General features: G+C 42.8%; 1 protein-coding gene across 6 annotated transcripts in view; it reads left to right on the forward strand.

The window, feature by feature from the left end:
* LOC121581990 (cAMP-specific 3',5'-cyclic phosphodiesterase 4D) overlaps nt 1-22,924 on the forward strand; it is a 170,223-nt gene that overhangs the window by 142,710 nt on the left and 4,589 nt on the right. For all 6 annotated transcript variants that reach the window (XM_041897470.2, XM_041897475.2, XM_041897469.2 and 3 more), the window contains 7 exons: nt 9,901-9,994; nt 12,379-12,560; nt 14,561-14,659; nt 14,837-15,001; nt 15,417-15,516; nt 19,128-19,282; nt 19,459-19,581. In XM_041897470.2, the coding sequence (XP_041753404.2) occupies nt 9,901-9,994; nt 12,379-12,560; nt 14,561-14,659; nt 14,837-15,001; nt 15,417-15,516; nt 19,128-19,282; nt 19,459-19,581 (918 nt within the window). The remainder of the gene's footprint in view (nt 1-9,900; nt 9,995-12,378; nt 12,561-14,560; nt 14,660-14,836; nt 15,002-15,416; nt 15,517-19,127; nt 19,283-19,458; nt 19,582-22,924) is intronic.

Raw genomic sequence — 22,924 nt, forward strand, 5'->3', positions numbered from 1 at the left:
GAGGTGAAGAGAGCAGAGGAGAGGTGAAGAGAGCAGAGGAGAGGTGAAGAGAGGACAGGAGAGGTGAAGAGAGGAGAGGAGAGATGAAGAGAGGACAGGAGAGGTGAAGAGAGGACAGGAGAGGTGAAGAGAGGAGAGGAGAGATGAAGAGATGAGAGGTGAAGAGAGGAGAGGTGAAGAGAAGAGAGGTGAAGAGAGCAGAGGAGAGGTGAAGAGAGGACAGGAGATGTGAAGAGAGGAGAGGGGAGATGAAGAGAGGACAGGAGAGGTGAAGAGAGGACAGGAGAGGTGAAGAGAGGAGAGGAGAGATGAAGAGAGGAGAGGAGAGGTGAAGAGAGGAGAGGAGAGGTGAAGAGAGCAGAGGAGAGGTGAAGAGAGGAGAGGAGAGATGAAGAGAGGACAGGAGAGGTGAAGAGAGGACAGGAGAGGTGAAGAGAGGAGAGGAGAGATGAAGAGAGGAGAGGAGAGGTGAAGAGAGGACAGGAGAGGTGAAGAGAGGACAGGAGAGGTGAAGAGAGGACAGGAGAGGTGAAGAGAGGAGAGGAGAGATGAAGAGAGGACAGGAGAGGTGAAGAGAGGACAGGAGAGGTGAAGAGAGGACAGGAGAGGTGAAGAGAGGAGAGGAGAGAGAAAGAGAGGAGAGGAGAGATAAAGAGAGGAGAGGAGAGGTGTATGGACTGTAGCCATCTATTCTGTTGTTGTCATGTCATACTGTATGGACTGTAGCCATCTATTCTGTTGTCATGTTATACTGTATGGACTGTAGCCATCTATTCTGTTGTTGTCATGTCATACATCTGGATATCAGCAGTTGATGTTTGTCATGACAATGAAGAGAGAAGTTGGCTAAAGCACTAACACACTGGACCACCAGGCTAGTGGAGAGAGAGTACTTACACAGGCTGACCACATACCCCCTTCCCAGTCCCTGTGTGTGTTTGTGTATGTGTGGTGGCGTCAGAGTGGAAAAATGCTAAACTGACCGTAGAGCAGTTACTAGCGCCAACTTCTTTGATCTCAGCTGGCTCCGCACGCGCTTCAACCAACCCCACAAAAACAGGGGGTTATGCCGAATGTGTCTTTGCTGGCAACCCATTGGTTAGTCAGCAGGAAGCAAACATATGTGGAGCCAGAGTGGTTGTTCTACTGCTCCAAAATGCAACCACAGAGAAGTGGGAAGCACGACAATGTGGTACACTGCTCCTTCTGGTGGATTTAATTACACACGGAGGCCAGCGCCAGCCCAAAGTACATTCAAACCCAGTGACACAGGCTTGGCTCCATTCTAGCGAACCACAAAGCCCTGGTGGGGCCTCCAGTTTTGGTTCGACAGGCTACACACTAGTATCAGCTGAGGCCTTATAGTTAGGCAAGCAACCAAACAGCACTACTGTCTAACGTTGTTCCGCTTTCCTGCTTTAAAAGGCTTAACCCCCTGGAGTCGATGTCCGCGCCCTACCCTATATCACCTGTATGATCACAGTGCGTAACAATTCACCAGAGTTCTATACGATAGGCACATAAATCCTGTTGATCAGATGTTATTGAATGGGGATTGTTAATAAGAGTAGATTATGTATCTGTACAGTACATTACTGTCATGCAACACCATTCCCTACCATATTCTCTAGAGATGACTAGTTAATAGTTTTGTATTTAAACTACTTATTCCATTGACGAGGCAGAGGAAGGCCGAGTGTGGTGGTGGGGTGTCATATGAAAACTATTACTCTCAGCATTAGTTTATTATAGATTAAGAGCAAGCTATAAACAAACGTCTTAACGGATGATTAGAACTAATCCAGCGTACATTAGCCCCACACTGTGAAATCAGGCTCGCAGCGGACGTCATTCCAATCAATGCTCTTAATCAATAACCCCATCATCATAATGAAAGGGCCAATCCTAATCCTAATCCCACGTCTAATAAATAAGAAACTTGTTTATTTAACAGCTTTTTGAGGATAAAAAGGCCTTCCGCTTGAGTTCTTTCTGTCCGTGACGACTTAAGGGTGAAGTTTCGCTGGGATGTTAGCCTGGCGTTATCTTAGCATTAGCCTAGCGTTAGCCTAGTGTTAGCCTAGCGTTAGCATCTTTAACTCATGGTTATTTGGTTGTTGTTTCCTTTCTGGGGAACGACAATGGTTCCTAGCTAGTATTTGAAGCTAATTGTAAACAGCTTAGTGTAGTCGTAGCATTTCACCAACATCAGAAGAGATAGTTTGTCTACTTTGATGCTTGGATCAACTTCTTGTTCTCTCTCGAAGCTAACTCCGGTGGTTGATTTTGTGTTGTAGCATAGCGTATTTTGCAGGATTGACCAACTGTGCTGCACTCTAGCCCACAGTTTCTCCCTTATGCTTTGCTTTTAAACCGTTGTCTTATTTGTGTACAGTATATGGTATTATTCCATGAGTGTTGGTATGGGGGTGTGTACACATAATCCACTACACACACAAATAGACTAACACAGAATACACTGGTTGTGTCACGATATCAGGCCTATCCAGATCATTCATCCCAGACCAAACTGTCACTGTCACTGATCTACAGCCATTCCCGTTATAACGACAATCATTGTGCAACTACAGTATCATTGTGCTTCGGGCCTAGATAGGCCCTCCCCTTTAAGTACAGTAGAGAGCCACTACAGCTCCCCATGGATTTGTAATGAGCTCCTCCATGACCCGTCTGTCCCTGTGTGTCCATACATGAAAGGCTGGCCAAGGACCAGTGGGTGTTAGCTATCTCTATATGAATAGTGCTGCATTGTTTCCCACCAGTGGAGGCTGCTGAGGGGAGGACGGCTCATTATAATGGCTGGAATGGAGTGAATGGAACCATGTGTTTGATACCATTCCATTGACTCCATTCCAGCCATTAAACTCCATTCCAGCCATTATTATGAGCCGTCCTCCCCTCAGCAGCCTCCACTGTTTCCCACCATCCCTAACCCTTCATTAGCCATTCATCACAACCAGGAAGTGTTCATCAAAGACCTACACTATATATACAAAAGTATGTGGACACCCCTTCGGCTAGTTCAGCCGCACACGTTGCTGACAGGTGTATAAAATCGAGCAGAGTGGTGGAGTGGTGTAAAGCTCACCACCATTAGACTCCGGAGCAGTGGAAATGCGTTCTCTGGAGTGATGAATCACACTTCACCATCTGGTAGTCTGAAGGACAAATCTGGGTTTGGCGGATGCCAGGACAATGCTACCTGCCCCAATGTAGAGTGCCAACTGTAAAGTTTGGTGGAGGAAGAATAATGGTTTGGTGCTGTTTTTCATGGTTCGGGCTAGGTCCCTTAGTTCCAGTGAAGGGAAATCTTTACGCAACAGCATACAATTACATTCTAGACAATTCTGTGCTTCCAACTTTGTGGCAACAGTTTGGGGAAGGCCCTTTCCTGTTTCATCATGACAATGCCCCGTGCACAAAGTGAGGTCCATAGAGAAATGGTTTGTCGTGATCGGTGTGGAAGAACTTGACTGGCCTGCACAGAGCACTGACCTCAACCCCATCGAACACCTTTGGGATGAATTGGAACGCCGACTGTGAGCCAGGCCTAATCGCCCAGCATCAGTGCCCGACCTCACTAATGCTCTTGGCTGAATGGAAGCAAGTCCCCGCAGCAATGTTCCAACATGTAGTGAAAAGCCTTCCCAGAAGAGTGGAGGCTGTTATAGTAGCAAAGGGGGGACCAATTCCATATTAATGCCCCTGATTGTGGAATGAGATGTTCGAAGAGAAGGTGTCCACACACTTTATGGTCATATAGTATATCTGCTTCTGATTGATTCTGCTTTGAATGGCAAAGAGAGCTGCGTTCATGTTCACTGAATCTTGGTGGTTTATTGGTCGCGTGCACAGAAGTGCAGTGAAATGCTTGTGTTTCTAGCTCCAACAGTGCAGTAATAGTACCTAGCAATACAAAACAATACACACATAATCCAAAAAGAAAGATATAAAGAAATATCAGAACAAGCAATGTGAGAGTCCGGTATTTAAATATACATTTTATATATATATATATATATATATATATATATATACAGTTGAAGTCGGAAGTTTACATACACTTAGGTTGGAGTCATTAAAACTTGTTTCTCAACCACTCCACAAATGTATTTTTAACAAACTATAGTTTTGGCAAGTCGGTTACGACATCTACTTTGTGCATGACACAAGTAATTGGTTACAGACAGATTATTTAACTTATAATTCACTGTATCACAATTCCAGTGGGTCAGAAGTTTAAATACACTAAGTTGACTGTGCCTTTAAACAGCTTGGAAAATTCCAGAAAATGATGTCATGGCTTTAGAAGCTTCTGATAGGCAAATTGACATAATTTGAGTCAATTGGAGGTGTACCTGTGGATGTATTTCAAGGCCTACCTTCAAACTCAGTGCCTCTTTGCTTGACATCATGGGAAAATCAAAAGAAATCAGCCAAAACCTCAGAAAAAATTTGTAGACCTCCACAAGTCTGGTTCATCCTTGGGAGCAATTTTCAAACGCCTGAAGGTACCACGTTCATCTGTACAAACAATAGTACCCAAGTATAAACACCATGGGAACACGCAGCCGTCATACCGCTCAGGAAGGAGACGCTTTCTGTCTCCTAGAGATGAACGTACCTTGGTGCGAAAAGTGCAAATCAATCCCAGAACAACAGCAAAGGACCTTGTGAAGATGCTGGAGGAAACAGGTATAAAAAAGTATCTATATCCACAGTAAAACAAGTCCTATATCGACATATCCTGAAAGGCCGCTCAGCAAGGAAGAAGCCACTGCTCCAAAACCGCCATAAAAAAGCCAGACTACGGTTTGCAACTGCACATGGGGACAAAGATCGTACTTATTGGAGAAATGTCCTCTGGTCTGATGAAACAAAAATATAACTGTTTGGCCATAATGACCATCGTTATGTTTGGAGGAAAAAGGGGAATGCTTGCAAGCCAAAGAACACCATCCCAACCATGAAGCATTGGGGTGGCAGCATCATGCTGTGGGGGTGCTTTGCTGCAGGAGGGACTGGTGCACTTCACAAAATAGATGGCATCATGAGGAAGGAAAATTATGTGGATATATTGAAGCAACATCTCAAGACATCAGTCAGGAAGTTAAAGCTTGGTCGCAAATGGGTCTTCCAAATGGACAATGACCCCAAGCATACTTCCAAAGTTGTGGCAAAATGGCTTAAGGACAACAAAGTCAAGGTATTGGAGTGGCCATCACAAAGCCCTGACCTCAATCCTATAGAAAATGTGTGGGCAGAACTGAAAAAGCGTGTGCGAGCAAGGAGGCCTACAAACCTGACTCAGTTACACCAGCTCTGTCAGGAGGAATGGGCCAAAATTCACACAACTTATTGTGGGAAGCTTGTGGAAGGCTACCTGAAACGTTTGACCCAAGTTAAACAATTTAAAGGCAATGCTACCAAATACTAATTGAGTGTATGTAAACGTCTGACCCACTGAGAATGTGATGAAAGAAATAAAAGCTGAAATAAATCATTCTCTCTACTATTATTCTGACATTTCACATTCTTAAAATAAAGTGGTGATCCTAACTGACCTAAGACAGGGAATTTTTACTAGGATTAAATGTCAGGAATTGTGAAAAACAGAATTTAAATGTATTTGGTTAAGGTGTATGTAAACTTCCGACTTCAACTGTATATATATATATCACCGTTCAAAAGTTTCGGGTCACTTAGAAATGTCATTGTTTGCGAAAGAAAAGCAATTTTTTTAACATCAAATTGATCAGAAATACTGTGTAGACATTGTTAATGTTGTAAATGGCTATTGTAGCTGGAAACGGCTGATTTTTAATGGAATATCTACATAGGCGTACAGAGGCCCATTATCAGCAACCATCAATCCTGTGTTCCAATGGTACGTTGTGTTTGCTAATCCAAGTTTATCATTTTAAAAGGCTAATTGATCATTAGAAAACCCTTTTGCAATTATGTTAGCACAGCTGAAAACTGTTGTGCTGATTAAAGAAGCAATAAAACTGGCCTTCTTGAGACTAGTTGAGGATCTGGAGCATCAGCAATTGTGGGTTCGATTACAGGCTCAAAATGGCCAGAAACAAATAACTTTCTTCTGAAACTCGTCAGTCTATTTTTGTTCTGAGAAATGAAGGCTATTTCATGCGAGAAATTGCCAAGAAACGGAAGATCTCGTACAACGCTGTGTACTACTCCCTTCACAGAACAGCGCAAACTGGCTCTAACCAGAATAGAGTGGGAGGCCCCAGTGCACAACTGAGCAAGAGGACAAATACATTAGTGTCTAGTTTGAGAAACAGGCACCTCAACTGGCAGCTTCATTAAATAGTACCCACAAAACACCAGTCTCAACGTCAACAGTGAGGAGGCGACTCCGGGATGCTGACCTTCTAGGCAGAGTTGCAAAGAAAAAGCCATATCTCAGACTGCCCATCTTAATCTTTTCTTTTTATTGGCCAGTCTGAGATATGGCTTTTTCTTTGCAACTCTGCCTAGAAGGTCAGCATCCCGTAGTCGCCTCTTCACTGTTTTGGTTACTACACGATTCCATATGTGTTATTTCATAGTTTTGATGTCTTCACTATTATTCTACAATGTAGAAAATAGTAAAAATAAAGAAAAAAGGACATCCAGCCAACCTGACACAACATTGGAGTCAACATGGTCCAGTATCCCTATGGAACGCTTTTGACACCTTGTAGAGTCCATGCCCCGACGAATTGAGTCTGTTCTGAGGGCAAAAGGGGGTGCAACTCAATATTAGGAAGGTGTTCTTATAGTTTTGTACACTCAGTGTATATAATGGTGTATATAGACAGTATGGACAATAGAAAAGGTGTGAACAGCAGTAGTTATATAGGATGAACATTGACTGGAATACAGTATATACATATAAAGTGGGTAAAAACAGTATGTAAACATTATTTACAGTGGTTTCTGAGAATATACAGTACATTTTAATTACTGTATTGCACACTAGTGTAAAAGTTGTTCCTCTCCTCAGCAACAACCACAGGGGTTGATTCTGATAGTTTCAGAGGATGTGCGTCATTGATCTTCAACTTCAACTCAGTGATCTCTTCCCCTTCCTGTAAGGGGCTAGATGAGTCCTAGACTTTTCTCACTTTTGACACATTGTGAAACATAGTAGTAGTAAATCAAATCAAATCAAATTGTATTTGTCACATGCGCCAAATACAACTGGTGTAGACTTCACAGTGAAATGCTTGCTTACGAGCCCTTCCTAACAATGCAGAGTTTAAAGATTAAAAATAAAATAGTAACACGAGAGGAATAAAATAAAATACACAAGAATGGAGCTATATACAGGGAGTACCAGTACCAGATCAATGTGGAGCTATATACAGGGAGTACCAGTACCAGATCAATGTGGAGCTATATACAGGGAGTACCAGTACCAGATCAATGTGGAGCTATATACAGGGAGTACCAGTACCAGATCAATGTGGAGCTATATACAGGGAGTACCAGTACCAGATCAATGTGGAGCTATATACAGGGAGTACCAGTACCAGATCAATGTGGAGCTATATACAGGGAGTACCAGTACCAGATCAATGTGGAGCTATATACAGGGAGTACCAGTACCAGATCAATGTGCAGCTATATACAGGGAGTACCAGTATCAGATCAATGTGCAGCTATATACAGGGAGTACCAGTACCAGATCAATGTGCAGCTATATACAGCGAGTACCAGTACCAGATCAATGTGCAGCTATATACAGCGAGTACCAGTACCAGATCAATGTGGAGCTATATACAGGGACTACCAGTACCAGATCAATGTGCAGCTATATACAGGGAGTACCTGTACCAGATCAATGTGCAGCTATATACAGGGAGTACCAGTACCAGATCAATGTGCAGAGGTACAAAGTATGTGAGGTAGATATGTACATGAAGGCAGGGTAAAGTGACTAGGCATCAGGATAGATAATAATAAGAGTAAAATAAAGAACAGAATAGCAGCAGCAAATGATGAGTGTAAAAGTGTGTGTAATGTGTATGTATGTGTGTTTGTGTGGTGTCGGTCTGCGTGTGTGTGTGTGTATGTAGTGTATGTGAATGTGTATGGGTTTTGTGTGGGAGTGTCAATGTATGTGAGTGAGTGTGTATATGGTTTGTATATATAGTCTAGTGACGGTGCGTAGGGTCAGTGCAAGATTGAGTCAATGCATATAGTTTGGGTACCATTCATTGACTATTTAGCATTCTGGCTATTTAGCAGTCCAATGGCTTGGGGGTAGAAGCTGTCTCGAAGCCTGTTGATCCGAGAGCCAATGCTCCGGTACCGTTTGCCGGATGGTAGCAGAGTGAACAGTCTATGGCTTGGGTGGCTGGAGTCTTTGGCAGTTTTTCGGGCCTTCCTTTGACTTTTTCAGTGACATGGACGCTGTTATTGATAACACTTTATAATACATTTTATAGCCATGCCTAGATTATATTGATTTATTTGTCTTTTTTGGACACTCCTCTCTTGCTCCTTCTGTATCCAATCCTGTTACTAACCCCTGGGATTATTTGCCTTTATTTGCCTGGGAAGAATTTGTGGATTATGCCATCAAGGCCCTGGGGACACTACCATATGGATGATGTCATGATTGATTGTATAACGAGGATTTGAGGGAAACCGTTTGTGTACTTGTTTTGGATCTATCCATCTTTCGGACTCTTTATATTTGATTGACTGCGTCGAAAATGCCGGAGGCAAACTATTTAAGTTCTGTGTCAAGGGGATACATAAAGGTATGTTATCCATGATGCTGATTTTGAATTCAATAAAATTCAGGGCTGAGTTTATTAGGCACCAAATGGAAGAATACAGACAAACAGGGAGAGACTACCTGAACTACCTGGTCCATTAAGAAACCGTCATTTACGTTTTCCGTTGCAAAATATTTTCCATCGTGTGCCGTAATGAACACGACCCAAATAGCCAAGCTTATGTTAAAGCTTGTAAATTATCCTGGCTGCCTTTTAGATTATGTCTATTAATTCAGTGTTATTCATCAATGCAGACATTTTCGTTGATGTCAAAAGGGTAAATAATGTGATGTGATGATCTGTGATGTATGAACAGTAAGAGAGATTGGAGAAAGCAGTACTAGTGCAGGAACTAGTCGTATTTCCACCTCAAGCATTGTGTCAGAATTTGTTAGCCATATTGTATAGATTTGTTTATGCAAATGTATGCTGTGCCGTGGGTAGACTGACATATTTAGCTGTTTTGTTGTTGAGGACGAGCTGCCTACTTGTCTCTCGCAAAGTCAAATGGAAATTGTTGTGCTCAAACATGAAAGAAGTATCACACTCAAGTCATTTTGTGAATAGTATGTGAAATAAGGCAAAAATAATAATTGCGCAGAACCTCCTCCTTAAATCAGACCAGACATACTATCTAAACTATGTTTGCAGTTGTTACTCACAGTATCTGTGAGAGTCTGCTGAAAGTTCCTGAACTTCATAATGCATGGTAAGAACATACGATAATGACAGAAAGAAAATATAATCATAGTCCATCTAAGCAAGTCTCATTGAGATCAAAAGCAACAGTGAAGTCTGTTATTGTGTACCATTTATATAGTACACAATGTTATGTATACACAGGAGTAACACTTTCTCTCTCTCTCTCCCTCTCCCTCTCTCTCTCTCTCTCTCTCTCTCTCTCTCTCTCTCTCTCTCTCTCTCTCTCTCTCTCTCTCTCTCTCTCTCTCTCTCTCTCTCTCTCTCTCTCTCTCTCTCTCTCTCTCTCTCTCTCTCTCTCTCTCTCTCTCTCTCTCTCTCTCTCTCTCTCTCTCTCTCTCTCTCTCTCTCTCTCTCAATCACTCACTCACTCACTGTCTGTGTCCAGTTCAAGAGGATGTTGAACAGGGAGCTGTCTCACCTGTCTGAGATGAGTCGCTCAGGGAACCAGGTCTCTGAGTTCATCTCCAGCACCTTCTTAGGTAAGACTGACTGACCTTGCTGTTGTGTTATTTTCAGTACTTATAACAACAAGTTCAAGTCGAATCAAAGTTTATTGGTCGCGTACACTGTTTAGCAGATGTTATAGCGGGTGCAGCGAAATGCTTATGTTACTAGCTCCTGACAATGCAGTAAAATGTCAAACAGGTGCACAAACAATCAATTTACAAAACAAATAAACTGAAAGAACAACAAGAACAACAATACCAATCCTCCAAGGTCCCCAAACAGTCCCCAGTCTCCAAGGTCCCCAAACAGTCCCCAGTCTCCAAGGTCCCCAAACAGTCCCCAGTCATCAAGGTCCCCAAACAGTCCCCAGTCTCCAAGATCCCCAAACAGTCCCCAGTCTCCAAGGTCCGCAAACAGTCCCCAGTCTCCAAGGTCCCCAAACAGTCCCCAGTCTCCAAGGTCCCCAAACAGACCCCAGTCGCCAAGGTCCCCAAGTTCCCAAACAGACCCCAGTCTCCAAGGTCCCCAAACAGTCCCCAGTCTCCAAGGTCCCCAAATAGTCCCCAGTCTCCAAGGTCCCCAAATAGTCCCCAGTCTCCAAGGTCCCCAAACAGTCCCCAGTCTCCAAGGTCCCCAAACAGTCCCCAGTCTCCAAGGTCCCCAAATAGTCCCCAGTCTCCAAGGTCCCCAAATAGTCCCCAGTCTCCAAGGTCCCCAAACAGTCTCCAGTCTCCAAGGTCCCCAAACAGTCTCCAGTCTCCAAGGTCCCCAAATAGTCCCCAGTCTCCAAGGTTCCCAAGCAGTCCTCAGTCTCCAAGGTCCCCAAACAGTCCCCCGTCTCCAAGGTCCCCAAATAGTCCCCAGTCTCCAAGAGACAAGTAAAGAGTCTCAATTACTTAGTCCACAAATGTCCCCTGAAACTGAAACTCCCAATCCCCAAAAAGCCTCAAAATAATGATGTTTTATTAAAAGCTACCACGGGCGACGTGCATGTGTGTGTTGGATAGTCAATAAGGGCCTATCCTAACTTCAGATCAGTGTGCGTTACTCAAGTCTCCAGTTGACCTCACTAGAGGTCTGTGCATAGTAAAGCGTTGCTCTGCCTTCTTAACAACACTATCAACAAGGCAGGTCCTACAGGCCCTAGTTTTGTCACACCTGGACTACTGTCCAATCGTGTGGTCAGGTGCTACAGAGAGGGACCTCGGAAAATTACAATTGGCTCAGAACAGGGCAGCACTGCTGGCCCTTAAATGTACACGGAGAGCTAACATCAATAATATGCATGTAAATCTCTCATGGTGTCACGACTTCCTCCGAGGCTGCCTCCTCTCTTTGTTCGGGCAGGCTTCAGTGTTCATCGTCACCGGCCTTCTAGCCACTGCCGCTCCTCATCTCATCATTCCATTTGTTTTGTCTTGTTTATTACACACACCTGGTTCATATACCCTCATCAGTACCTGTATAAGTGTTCCCTCTGCTCCCTTGTCTTTGTGTGTGATTGTTTATTGTGGAGGAGAGAGAAGCTCGGTGGAGCTCCATGTATTTTGTATCGCCGGGAATATTCCCTGTGTGCCTTGTAATTTCCAGTTTGCCTGTTTTGCGCACTGGAGTGTTTTTACGCATTTCTGCGTAACTCTGTGGTTCAGAATAAATCCTGTTATTCTGTGATTTACCCTCCTGTGCCTGACTCCTTTTAAATCACCTCATCACACATGGCTCAAAGTAGAGGAGAGATTGACTTCATCACTACTTGTATTTGTAAGAAATATTGACATGTTGAATGCACAGAGCTGTCTGTTTAAACTACTAGCACACAGCTCAGACACCCATGCATACCCCACAAGACATGCCACCAGAGGTCTCTTCACAATCCCGAAGTCCAGGGCAGACTATGGGAGGCGCACGTTACTTCATAGAGCCATGACTACATGGAACTCTATTCCACATCAAGTAACTCATGCAAGCAGTAAAATCAGATTTAAAAAACAGATACAAATACACCTTATGGAACAGTGGGGACTGTGAAGAGACACACACAGGCACAGACACACGCATACACACACACACACACACACACACACACACACACACACACACGATAACATACGCACAATACACACACGTACACATGGATTTTGTATTGTAGATATGTGGTAGTAGAGAAGTGGCCTGAGGGCACACACTTAATGTGTAGTGAATTCTGTTGTGAAATGTAATGTCATGTTTTTTATTTATTGTAAATAACTGCCTTAATTTAGCTGGGGATCCATAAAGAATAAAAATACATGATTAGGAGACAGTGTGATGTTAATTTGGCCCTAAAAGCACAAAATAGCCCCCCCAAAAAAAAAAAAACACTTTGTGTATTGTCTAATGCTCCTATATCTATTTCCTTCTTCTCTCCCCCCCCCAGACAAGCAGCATGACGTGGAGATGCCATGTCCACAGACGCAGAAGGAGAGGACGGACAAGAAGAATGCCAAGCCCATGTGTCAGATCAGTGGGGTGAAGAAGCTGCAGCACAGCACCAGCCTCTCCAACTCTAATATACCCCGCTTTGGGGTCAAGACCGACACAGAGGACCAACTGGCTACGGTGAAGGAGCATTTTGACTTTATATTGACATTTTAGTCATTTAACAGACGCTCTTGGCTTCTCTCAGCTTGAGCGACTTACAGTCAGTGTATTCCAGGAAGGTTAAACAGGATCGGTCTGATCATCATGGCATGCTTCTGTTTAACAGAATAAAGTAAATGAATTATCTGGTATTACCTTAGGAAATACTGCTGTTGTGCCCTTGAGCAAGGCACTTAACCTCTACACAGCTACATAATTTTTTGGCTGGGCTTTTATCTGGACTTTTCCCAAGGTGAAGAGCAGCCTGACCCGGGCCTCTTCATCGTATGCCATTCTATTTGTATTCTAGGTGTTATCCCACTGATCCTTGTTGATAGGACCGTCCCTCACCGTTGTAGCTAGCTAGAGCATGTTCTAGTGCTTATTAAACTTCTAGCACTCATCACCGATCGGGATTTAGGCTGAAATTGATTTGATCAAGTTGGCAGTAATAGATGTCCCACACAGTGATGAGGACTACATTGATACTACTGAGATCCAGGTAATAGGATGCCTTAAAGGGTCACCTATGTAATGTTACACCACAGTGGTTTGCTGATTGGTAGGTCTAACTGAGGTCTAACAGTCTGACAACTGAGGTCTAACAGTCTGACAACTGAGGTCTAACAGTCTAACAACTGACAGACAGTGCCGATTTACATATAATGCCGTTTTGATTGAATTCCAGCTTATGCCTGATATAATTTCAGTTATGGAAAATGTGTGTTTATGTATACTAAACAAAAATATAAACGCAACATGTGTTGGTCCCATGTTTCATGAGCTGAAATAAAATATCCCAGAAATGTTCCATATGCACAAAAAACGTATTTCTCTAAAATGTTGTGCACAAATTTGTTTAGATCCCTGTTAGTGAGCATTTCTCCTTTGCCAAGATAATCCATCCACCTGACAGGTGTGGCAAATCAACAAGCTGATTAAACAGCATGATCATTACACAGGTGCACCTTGTGCTGGGGACAGTAAAAGGCCACTCTAAAATGTACAGTTTTGTCACAGAACACAATGCCACAGAATTCTCAAGTTTTAAGGGAGCGTGCAATTGGCAGGCTGACTGCAGGAGCTCTTGCCAGAGAATTGAATGTTAATTTCTCAACCATAAGCCGCCTCCAACATCGTTTTAGAGAATTTGGCAGTACTTCCAACCTGCCTCACAACTGCAGACCACATGTATGGCGTCGTGTGGGTGAGCGGTTTGCTGATGTCAACGTTGTGAACAGAGTGCCCCATGGTGGCGGTGGGGTTATGGTATGGACAGGCATAAGTTATGGACAACGAACACAATTGAATTTTATCGATGGCAATTTGAATGCACAGAGGTACCGTGACGAGATCATGAAGCCCATTGTCGTGCTATTCATCTGCCGCCATCACCTCATGTTTTAGCATGATAATGCACGGCCCCATGTTGCAAGGATCTGTACACAATTGCTGGAAGCTGAAAATGTCCCAGTTCTCCCATGGCCTGCATACTAACCAGACATGTCACCCATTGAGCATGTTTGGAATGCTCTGGATCGACGTGTACGACAGCGTGTTCCAGTTCCCACCAATATCCAGCAACTTCGCACAACCATTGAAGAGGACTGGGACAACATTCCACAGGCCACAATCAACAGCCTGATCAACTCTATGTGAAGGAGATGTGTCGCGCTGCATGAGGCAAATGGTGGTCACACCAGATACTGACAAGTTTTCTGATCCACGCCCATACTTTTTTTTTGAAGGTATCTGTGACCAACAGATGCAGATCTGTATTCCCAGTCGTGAAATCCATAGATTAGGGCCTAATGAATTAATTTCAATTGACTGATTTCCTTATATGAACTGTAAATCTTGGAAATTGTTGCATGTTGCGTTTATATTTGTGTTCAGTGTATATATACTGTATACTGTCTCTTAATTATGTGTTTGGGTGAAAGTGGTGTGTCTAAAATGGACTTGGTGTCTGATTTCAGGAGCTTGAGGACATCAATAAATGGGGCCTTAATCTTTTTAAAGTCACCGAGCTTTCAGGAAACCGGCCTTTAACAGTCATGATGTATACAATTTTCCAGGTGAGGACGTTTATACAAATATAAAAACCTTTATAGAAACTGTTGTTTTACCTTGCTGGAATATATACAGCTAACTATGTGTGTGCGCGTGCGTGAATGTATGTGTGAATAGCAGTCAGTTGCTCCGTTATTCTAACTTCCAGTTTTGACAGTGTCCCATTTTTCTCACATTTTCAGGAAAGAGATTTATTAAAAACATTCAAAATACCATTAGACACCTTTATAACCTACCTGATGACTCTAGAAGACCATTACCACGGCGATGTAGCCTATCACAATAACATCCATGCTGCTGATGTCACCCAGTCCACTCACGTGCTGCTGTCCACGCCTGCTCTAGAGGTAGGGGAATGTACCATCTCCGTCGCTTTATGGGGGGAACCTTTGTTGGGAGAATTTGATACAGTGTTGTTAATATGGCCCCGTCTTTTTACTTTTTGGCTTATGTTTTGTTAATATTGTGAGTTTTAAACATACACTAATTATATTAGTTTTTATATATTGTCTTGTTTAAAACTGCCTTTAAATGTAACCTTAGTTGTGTTCATTAGGGCAGGCAATAGAAAACGTTTTAAAACATTTTGCAATGGATAACAAAAATTGCTATTTCTTATTAGGCAAGTCCAGGTAGTCCCTCTCTGTTTCAAGCTGTTTTCTTCCGTTTTGAACATGACCCTGGTTTTGACATACGGTGAGATTGTACCTTTTTGTCCTGAAGTGCTGCACATGTAGATTACTCCACCTCTTTTCTTCGTAGGCTGTGTTCACAGACCTGGAAATCCTAGCTGCAATCTTTGCCAGTGCTATTCATGACGTCGACCACCCTGGGGTCTCCAACCAGTTTCTCATCAGCACCAGTAAGTGGCCTTTCCAATGCTGTGCAGTTATGAGCTTTTCTGCCTTCCATGCAGTGCTGTTTCCTTTATCACAATGCTAATGTCGATGGCTGTTTTAACATGGGCTTCTCTCTTCTGGGTTTGACTGATTATTTTACACACACAGTGAGTGGCAGAAGGGTTTGCTGCCGACACATGGCGTATTTCATAAACTCACTTTTAATCCCCCCCCCCCCACACACACACACGTGTGCGCACACAAACATACTGGCACACATATAGAGAAGACAGACGGACAGACGCTCACACACACACACACACACACACTTGGATCCATCTCACTGCGGGGAATTCCCCCTCAGTAGACATGCAGATAGGAGGCTATGATTCTACATGAGGTCATTGTAGAGGAGACAGAGACTTCTATCATTCCAAGACTTCAAGTCTGTGTGTGTGTGTGTGTGTGTGTGTGTGTGTGTGTGTGTGTGTGTGTGTGTGTGGACGGACGGACACTCCCTGACTGGGTTAGCAGCCCCAAAGCTACTCAGTCATGAATCCATCTTATAAAGAAGGTTGGAAAATGTACTGTGACATGGAATACACAGAATACATGCAATACATAGAATACATGCAATACATGGAATAAATAGAATACATTAAATACATGGAATACATAGAATACATGGAATAAATAGAATACATGAAATACATGGAATACATAGAATACATGGAATAAATAGAATACATGGAATACATAGAATACATGGAATAAATAGAATACATGAAATACATGGAATACATAGAATACATGCAATACATAGAATACATTCAATACATGGAATACATACAGTACCAGTCAAAAGTTTGGACACACCTACTCATTCAAGGGTTTTTCTTTATTTGTACTATTTTCTACATTGTAGAATAATAGTGAAGACATCTAAACTATGAAATAACACATATGGAATCATGTAGTAACCAAAAAGGGTTAAACAAATCAAAATATATTTTATATTTGAGATTCTTCAAATAGCCATCCTTTGCCTTGATGACAGCTTTGCACACTATTGGCATTCTCTCAACCAGCTTCATGAGGTAGTCACCTGGAATACATTTCAATTTAACAGGTGTGCCTTCTTAAAAGTTAATTTGTGGAATTTCCTTCCTTCTTAATGCGTTTCAGCCAATCAGTTGTGTTGTGACAAGGTAGGGGGGTATACAGAAGATAGCCCTATTTGGTAAAAGACCAAGTCCATGTCTGCTAAATGACGTAAATGTAATGTAATATTATGGCAAGAACAGCTCAAATAAGCAAAGAGAAACAACAGTCCATCATTACTTTAAGACATGAAGGTCAGTCAATAAGGAACATTTCAAGAACTTTGAAAGTTCTTCAAGTGCAGTCGCAAAAACCATCAAGCGCTATAATGAAACTGGCTCTCATGAGGACCGCCACAGGAATGGAAGACCCAGAGTTAACTCTGCTGCAGAGGATACGTTCATTAGAGTTACCAGCCTCAGAAATTGCAGCCCAAATAAATGCTTCACAGAGTTCAAGTAACAGACACATCTCAACATCAACTGTTCAGAGGAGACTGTGTGAATCAGGCCTTCATGGTCGAATTGCTGCAAAGAAACCACTACTAAACGACACCAATAAGAAGAAGAGACTTGCTTGGGCCAAGAAACACGAGCAATGGACATTAGACCGGTGGGAATTTGTGTTTAAAGCTGTCATCAAGGCAAATGGTGGCTATTTGAAGAATCTCAAATATAAAATATATTTTGATTTGTTTAACACTTTTTTTGTTACTACATGATTCCATATGTGCTATTTCATAGTTTTGATGTCTTCACTATTATTCTACAATGTAGAAAATAGTAAAAATAAAGAAAAACCCTTGAATGAGTAGGTGTGTTCAAACTTTTGACTGGTAGTGTAGAATACATGCAATACATAGAATACATGGAATACATGTAATACATTGAATACATGGAATACATAGAATACATGGAATACATGGAATACATGGAATACATGGAATACATACAATACATACAATACATGGAATATATGGAATACATACAATTCTCTGCCATGAAGCCTGGTCCCAGATCGGTATGTGCTGAATAGCCAACTCCTATGAACATTGACATGAACACGTTTGGCGTGACAATGACAATATAGTTGGCTTGCAAGACAAATGAACTCAATTCAAGCTAAATGGTATTGTAGATAGAATGAAGGGTAATTGGATTCCTATTGAAACCTAATTCTTAGTATAAGATTATACAATGTTGGGATTGGACTGTCTGTCCTCTAGGCAGAGTGAACTGATTTTAATCCTCCCCAGTAAAACAATCGTCATATGACATAACATGTATTAGCCCAGCCGCCAAGGCAACAAATGAATTGGACCCACCCTTTGGAAGCCGTGGGTGTGTTTGACTGTGTGTGTGTGTGTGTGTTTGACTGTGTGTGTGTGTTTGACTGTGTGTGTGTGTTTGACTGTGTGTGTGACTGTGTGTGTGTGTTTGACTGTGTGTGTGTCTGTGTGCGTGTGTGTGTGTGTGTGTGTGTAACAGCTGTCCAGTGAAGACAAGAAGACTGGTCTCGGCACCAGTGGAACAGATGTGATCGTACTTCGCAACTCTCTTGCGTTCTGTTTTTTAACTGTCCAGCCAGCGATCCAAGTTGATTGGTGTTTATTCTGACGATAGACACAAGGAAGCACATTAGATGTGCAGGACAACAGTATGTTGATGGCTGTAGATTCATCTGTAGCATGGAAATAACAGAATTAGCAGGGAGATAATGCAACCATTACAATTAGAGCATGCTAGCTAACTCGCTCTTTCAGCAATAACATACAAAACCACATCCCAGGATGCCCCCAATATTTAACAGGTACCGTACACATACACTGAGTGTACAAAACATTAAGGACACCACTCTTTCCGTGATATAGACTGACCAGGTGAATCCAGGTGAAAGCTATGATCCCTTATTGATGTCACTTGTTAAATCCACTTCAATCAGTGTAGATGAAGGAGAGGAGACAGGTTAAAGAAGGATTTTTAAACCTTGAGACAATTGAGACATGGATTGTGTATGTGTGCCATTCAGAGGGTGAATGGGCAAGACAAAACATTTAAGTGCCTTTGAACGGGGTATGGTAGTAGGTGCCAGGCACACCAGTTTGTGTCAAGAACTGCAATGCTGCTGGGTTTTTCATGCTCAACACAACCAACACTGTTACACGTACGTCCGTGAGATGGAGATAAATATATATTTGACTTGTGATTAGCCAGAGGAGCAGTAGGCATTGTGATGAGCTATAGTAGGAGGGTTCATTCTGTCCCAATAACACACAAAAACAACTTTTTGGAAAGCAGCCATTTGTTTGGCTACATTATTCACTTTATTCACATGATTCACTTTATTCAATGTGCAACGTGTAGAAAGAGAAATACCAGATCAAATCTACACACACTCGCCAAAATGTACATGCTTCTATATAAATACCTAATAAATATTACCTTGGAAATGTATCGTACTATAATATTACAAATGTCGTCAGAGAAACAGCTTCCTAACCATGTGCTGGTATTGTCTGTTTGTTTCCCTCCAGACTCGGAGCTGGCCCTCATGTACAACGACTCGTCAGTCCTGGAGAACCACCACCTGGCTGTTGGCTTCAAGCTGCTTCAGGAAGAGAACTGTGACATCTTCCAGAACCTGACCAAGAAACAACGGCAGTCCCTCAGGAAGATGGTCATAGACATGGTGAGTGGATGGATAGATGGATTGGTGGATGGGTGGTTGAATAAATAGATGGATGGATTAACTTAGCAAGTGAATCGATTAATGAATTAATGAATTATCTAATGAGTGAGTGTGTGAGTTCCAGCCTAGCACCCAATTGAACTGATCCAACGTGAGATTACTGTTTGTCTCTGTAGGTACTAGCTACTGACATGTCCAAGCACATGAATCTCCTGGCTGACCTGAAGACCATGGTGGAGACCAAGAAAGTCACCAGCTCTGGAGTGCTGCTACTAGATAACTACAATGACAGAATACAGGTAGGCTGCAACTGCTACTACATACAGTGGGGAAAAAAAGTATTTAGTCAGCCACCAATTGTGCATGTTCTCCCGCTTAAAAAGATGAGAGAGGCCTGTAATTTTCATCATAGGTACACGTCAACTATGACAGACAAATTGAGAATTTTTCTTCTCCAGAAAATCACATTGTAGGATTTTTAATGAATTTATTTGCTAATTATGGTGGAAAATAAGTATTTGGTCACCTACAAACAAGCAAGAATTCTGGCTCTCACAGACCTGTAACTTCTTCTTTAAGAGGCTCCTCTGTCCTCCACTCATTACCTGTATTAATGGCACCTGTTTGAACTGGTTATCAGTATAAAAGACACCTGTCCACAACCTCAAACAGTCACACTCCAAACTCCACTATGGCCAAGACCAAAGAGCTGTCAAAGGACACCAGAAACAAAATTGTAGACCTGCACCAGGCTGGGAAGACTGAATCTGCAATAGGTAAGCAGCTTGGTTTGAATAAATCAACTGTGGGAGCAATTATTTGGAAATGGAAGACATACAAGACCACTGATAATCTCCCTTGATCTGGGGCTCCACGCAAGATCTCACCCCGTGGGGTCAAAATGATCACAAGAACGGTGAGCAAAAATCCCAGAACCACACGGGGGGACCTAGTGAATGACCTGCAGAGAGCTGGGACCAAAGTAACAAAGCCTACAATCAGTAACACACTACGCCGCCAGGGACTCAAATCCTGCAGTGCCAGACGTGTCCCCCTGCTTAAGCCAGTACATGTCCAGGCCCGTCTGAAGTTTGCTAGAGTCCATTTGGATGATCCAGAAGAGGATTGGGAGAATGTCATATGGTCAGATGAATCCAAAATATAACTTTTTGGTAAAAACTCAACTCGTCGTGTTTGGAGGACAAAGAATGCTGAGTTGCATCCAAAGAACACCATACCTACTGTGAAGCATGGGGGTGGAAACATCATGCTTTGGGGCTGTTTTTCTGCAAAGGGACCAGGACGACTGATCCGTGTTAAGGAAAGAATGAATGGGGCCATGTATCGTGAGATTTTGAGTGAAAACCTCCTTCCATCAGCAAGGGCATTGAAGATGAAACGTGGCTGGGTCTTTCAGCATGACAATGATCCCAAACACACCGCCCGGGCAACGAAGGAGTGGCTTCATAAGAAGCATTTCAAGGTCCTGGAGTGGCCTAGCCAGTCTCCAGATCTCAACCCCATAGAACATCTTTGGAGGGAGTTGAAAGTCCGTGTTGCCCAGCGACAGCCCCAAAACATCACTGCTCTAGAGGAGATCTGCATGGAGGAATGGGCCAAAATACCAGCAACAGTGTGTGAAAACCTTGTGAAGACTTACAGGAAACGTTTGACCTGTGTCATTGCCAACAAAGGGTATATAACAAAGTATTGAGAAACTTTTGTTATTGACCAAATACTTATTTTCCACCATAATTTGCAAATAAATTCATTAAAAATCCTACAATGTGATTTTCTGGAAAAAATAATCTCATTTTGTCTGTCATAGTTGACGTGTACCTATGATGAAAATTACAGGCCTCTCTCATCTTTTTAAGTGGGAGAATTTGCACAATTGGTGGCTGACTAAATACTTTTTCCCCCCACTGTATATAGCCACCCTGCAGGCAAAACTGATTGCAACAACGTCTTCTTTTTGTAATGTCACGGTCAGGTTGTATACTGACTCTAAAAAGAAATATTTTTAGTTACCACAAAAATACATCTTTACCTGACCCTCTCATCGTCTCCCTCCCTCCATCTCTTTATCTATTTCTCTCTTTCTCAATGGCGTTGTTGCCATGGGGCAGAGGGAAACGCCAGTGCTCTCTCTCCAGAATGTTTTATGTGCAGTATGATGCCAGAGGTTTGCAGTTTAACTTTTAACTGTTGCTTCTTTTGCAGGTGTATATACACTGAACAAAAATATAAACGCAACATGCAACAATTTCAAAGATTCATTAGGCCCTTATCTATGGATTTCACATGACTGGGAATACAGATATTCATCTGTTGATTACAGATACCTTAAAAAAAAAAGTACGGACGTGGATTAGAAAACCAGTCAGTATCTGGTGTGACCACCATTTGCCTCATGCAGCACAACACATCTCCTTCGCATAGAGTTGACCAGGCTGTTGATTGTGGCCTGGGAAATGTTGTCCCACTCCTCTTCAATGGCTGTGCAAAGTTGCTGGATATTGGCGGGAACTGGAACACGCTGTCGTACACGTCGATCCAGAGCATCCCAAACATGCTCAATGGGTGACATGTCTGGTGAGTATGCAGGCCATGGAAGAACTGGGACATTTTCAGCTTCCAGGAATTGTGTACAAATCCTTGCAACATGGGGCTGTGCATTATCATGCTGAAACATGAGATGATGCCGGCGGATGAATGGCATGACAATGGGCCTCAGGATCTTGTCACGGCATCTCTGTGCATTCAAATTGCCATCGATAACATGCAATTGTGTTTGTTGTCCGTAGCTTATGCCTGCCCATTCCATAACCCCACCGCCACCATGGGGCACTCTGTTCACAACGTTGACATCAGCATACTGCTCACCCACACAACGCCATACACGCTGTCTGCCATCTGCCCGGTACAGTTGAAACCCGGATTCATCCGTGACAGTGGCCATCGATGGTGAGCATTTGCTCACTGAAGTCAGTTACAACACCGAACTGCAGTCAGGTCAAGACCCCGGTGAGGACGACGAGCACGCAGATGAGCTTCCCAGAAATGGTTTCTGATAGTTTGTGCAGAAATTCTTCGGTTGTGCAAACCCACAGTTTCATCAGCTGTCCGGGTGGCTGGTTTCAGACGATACCGCAGGTGAAGAAGCCTGATGTGGAGGTCCTGGGCTGGCGTGGTTACACGTGGTCTGCAGTTGTGAGGCCGGTTGGACGTACAGCCAAATTCTCTTAAATGATGTTGGAGGCGGCTTATGGTAGAGAAATGAACATTCAATTATCTGGCAACAGCTCTGGTGGACATTCCTGCAGTCCCTCAAAACGTGAGACATCTGTGGCATTGTGTTGTGACAAAACTGCACATTTTAGAGTGGCCTTTTATTGTCCCCAGCACAAGGTGCACCTGTGTAATGATCATGCTGTTTAATCAGCTTGTTGATATGCCACACCTGTCAGGTGGATGAATTATCATGGCAAAGGAGAAATGCTCACTAACAGGGATGTATACAAATTTGTGCACAAAATTTGAGAGAAATAAGCTTTTTGTGCGTATGGAACATTTCTGGAATCGTTTATTTCAGCTCATGAAACATTGGACCAACTACATGTTGCGTTTATATTTTTGTTC

This window comes from Coregonus clupeaformis, chromosome 15 (assembly GCF_020615455.1).
Source record: "Coregonus clupeaformis isolate EN_2021a chromosome 15, ASM2061545v1, whole genome shotgun sequence".
NCBI classification, from domain to species: domain Eukaryota; kingdom Metazoa; phylum Chordata; class Actinopteri; order Salmoniformes; family Salmonidae; genus Coregonus; species Coregonus clupeaformis.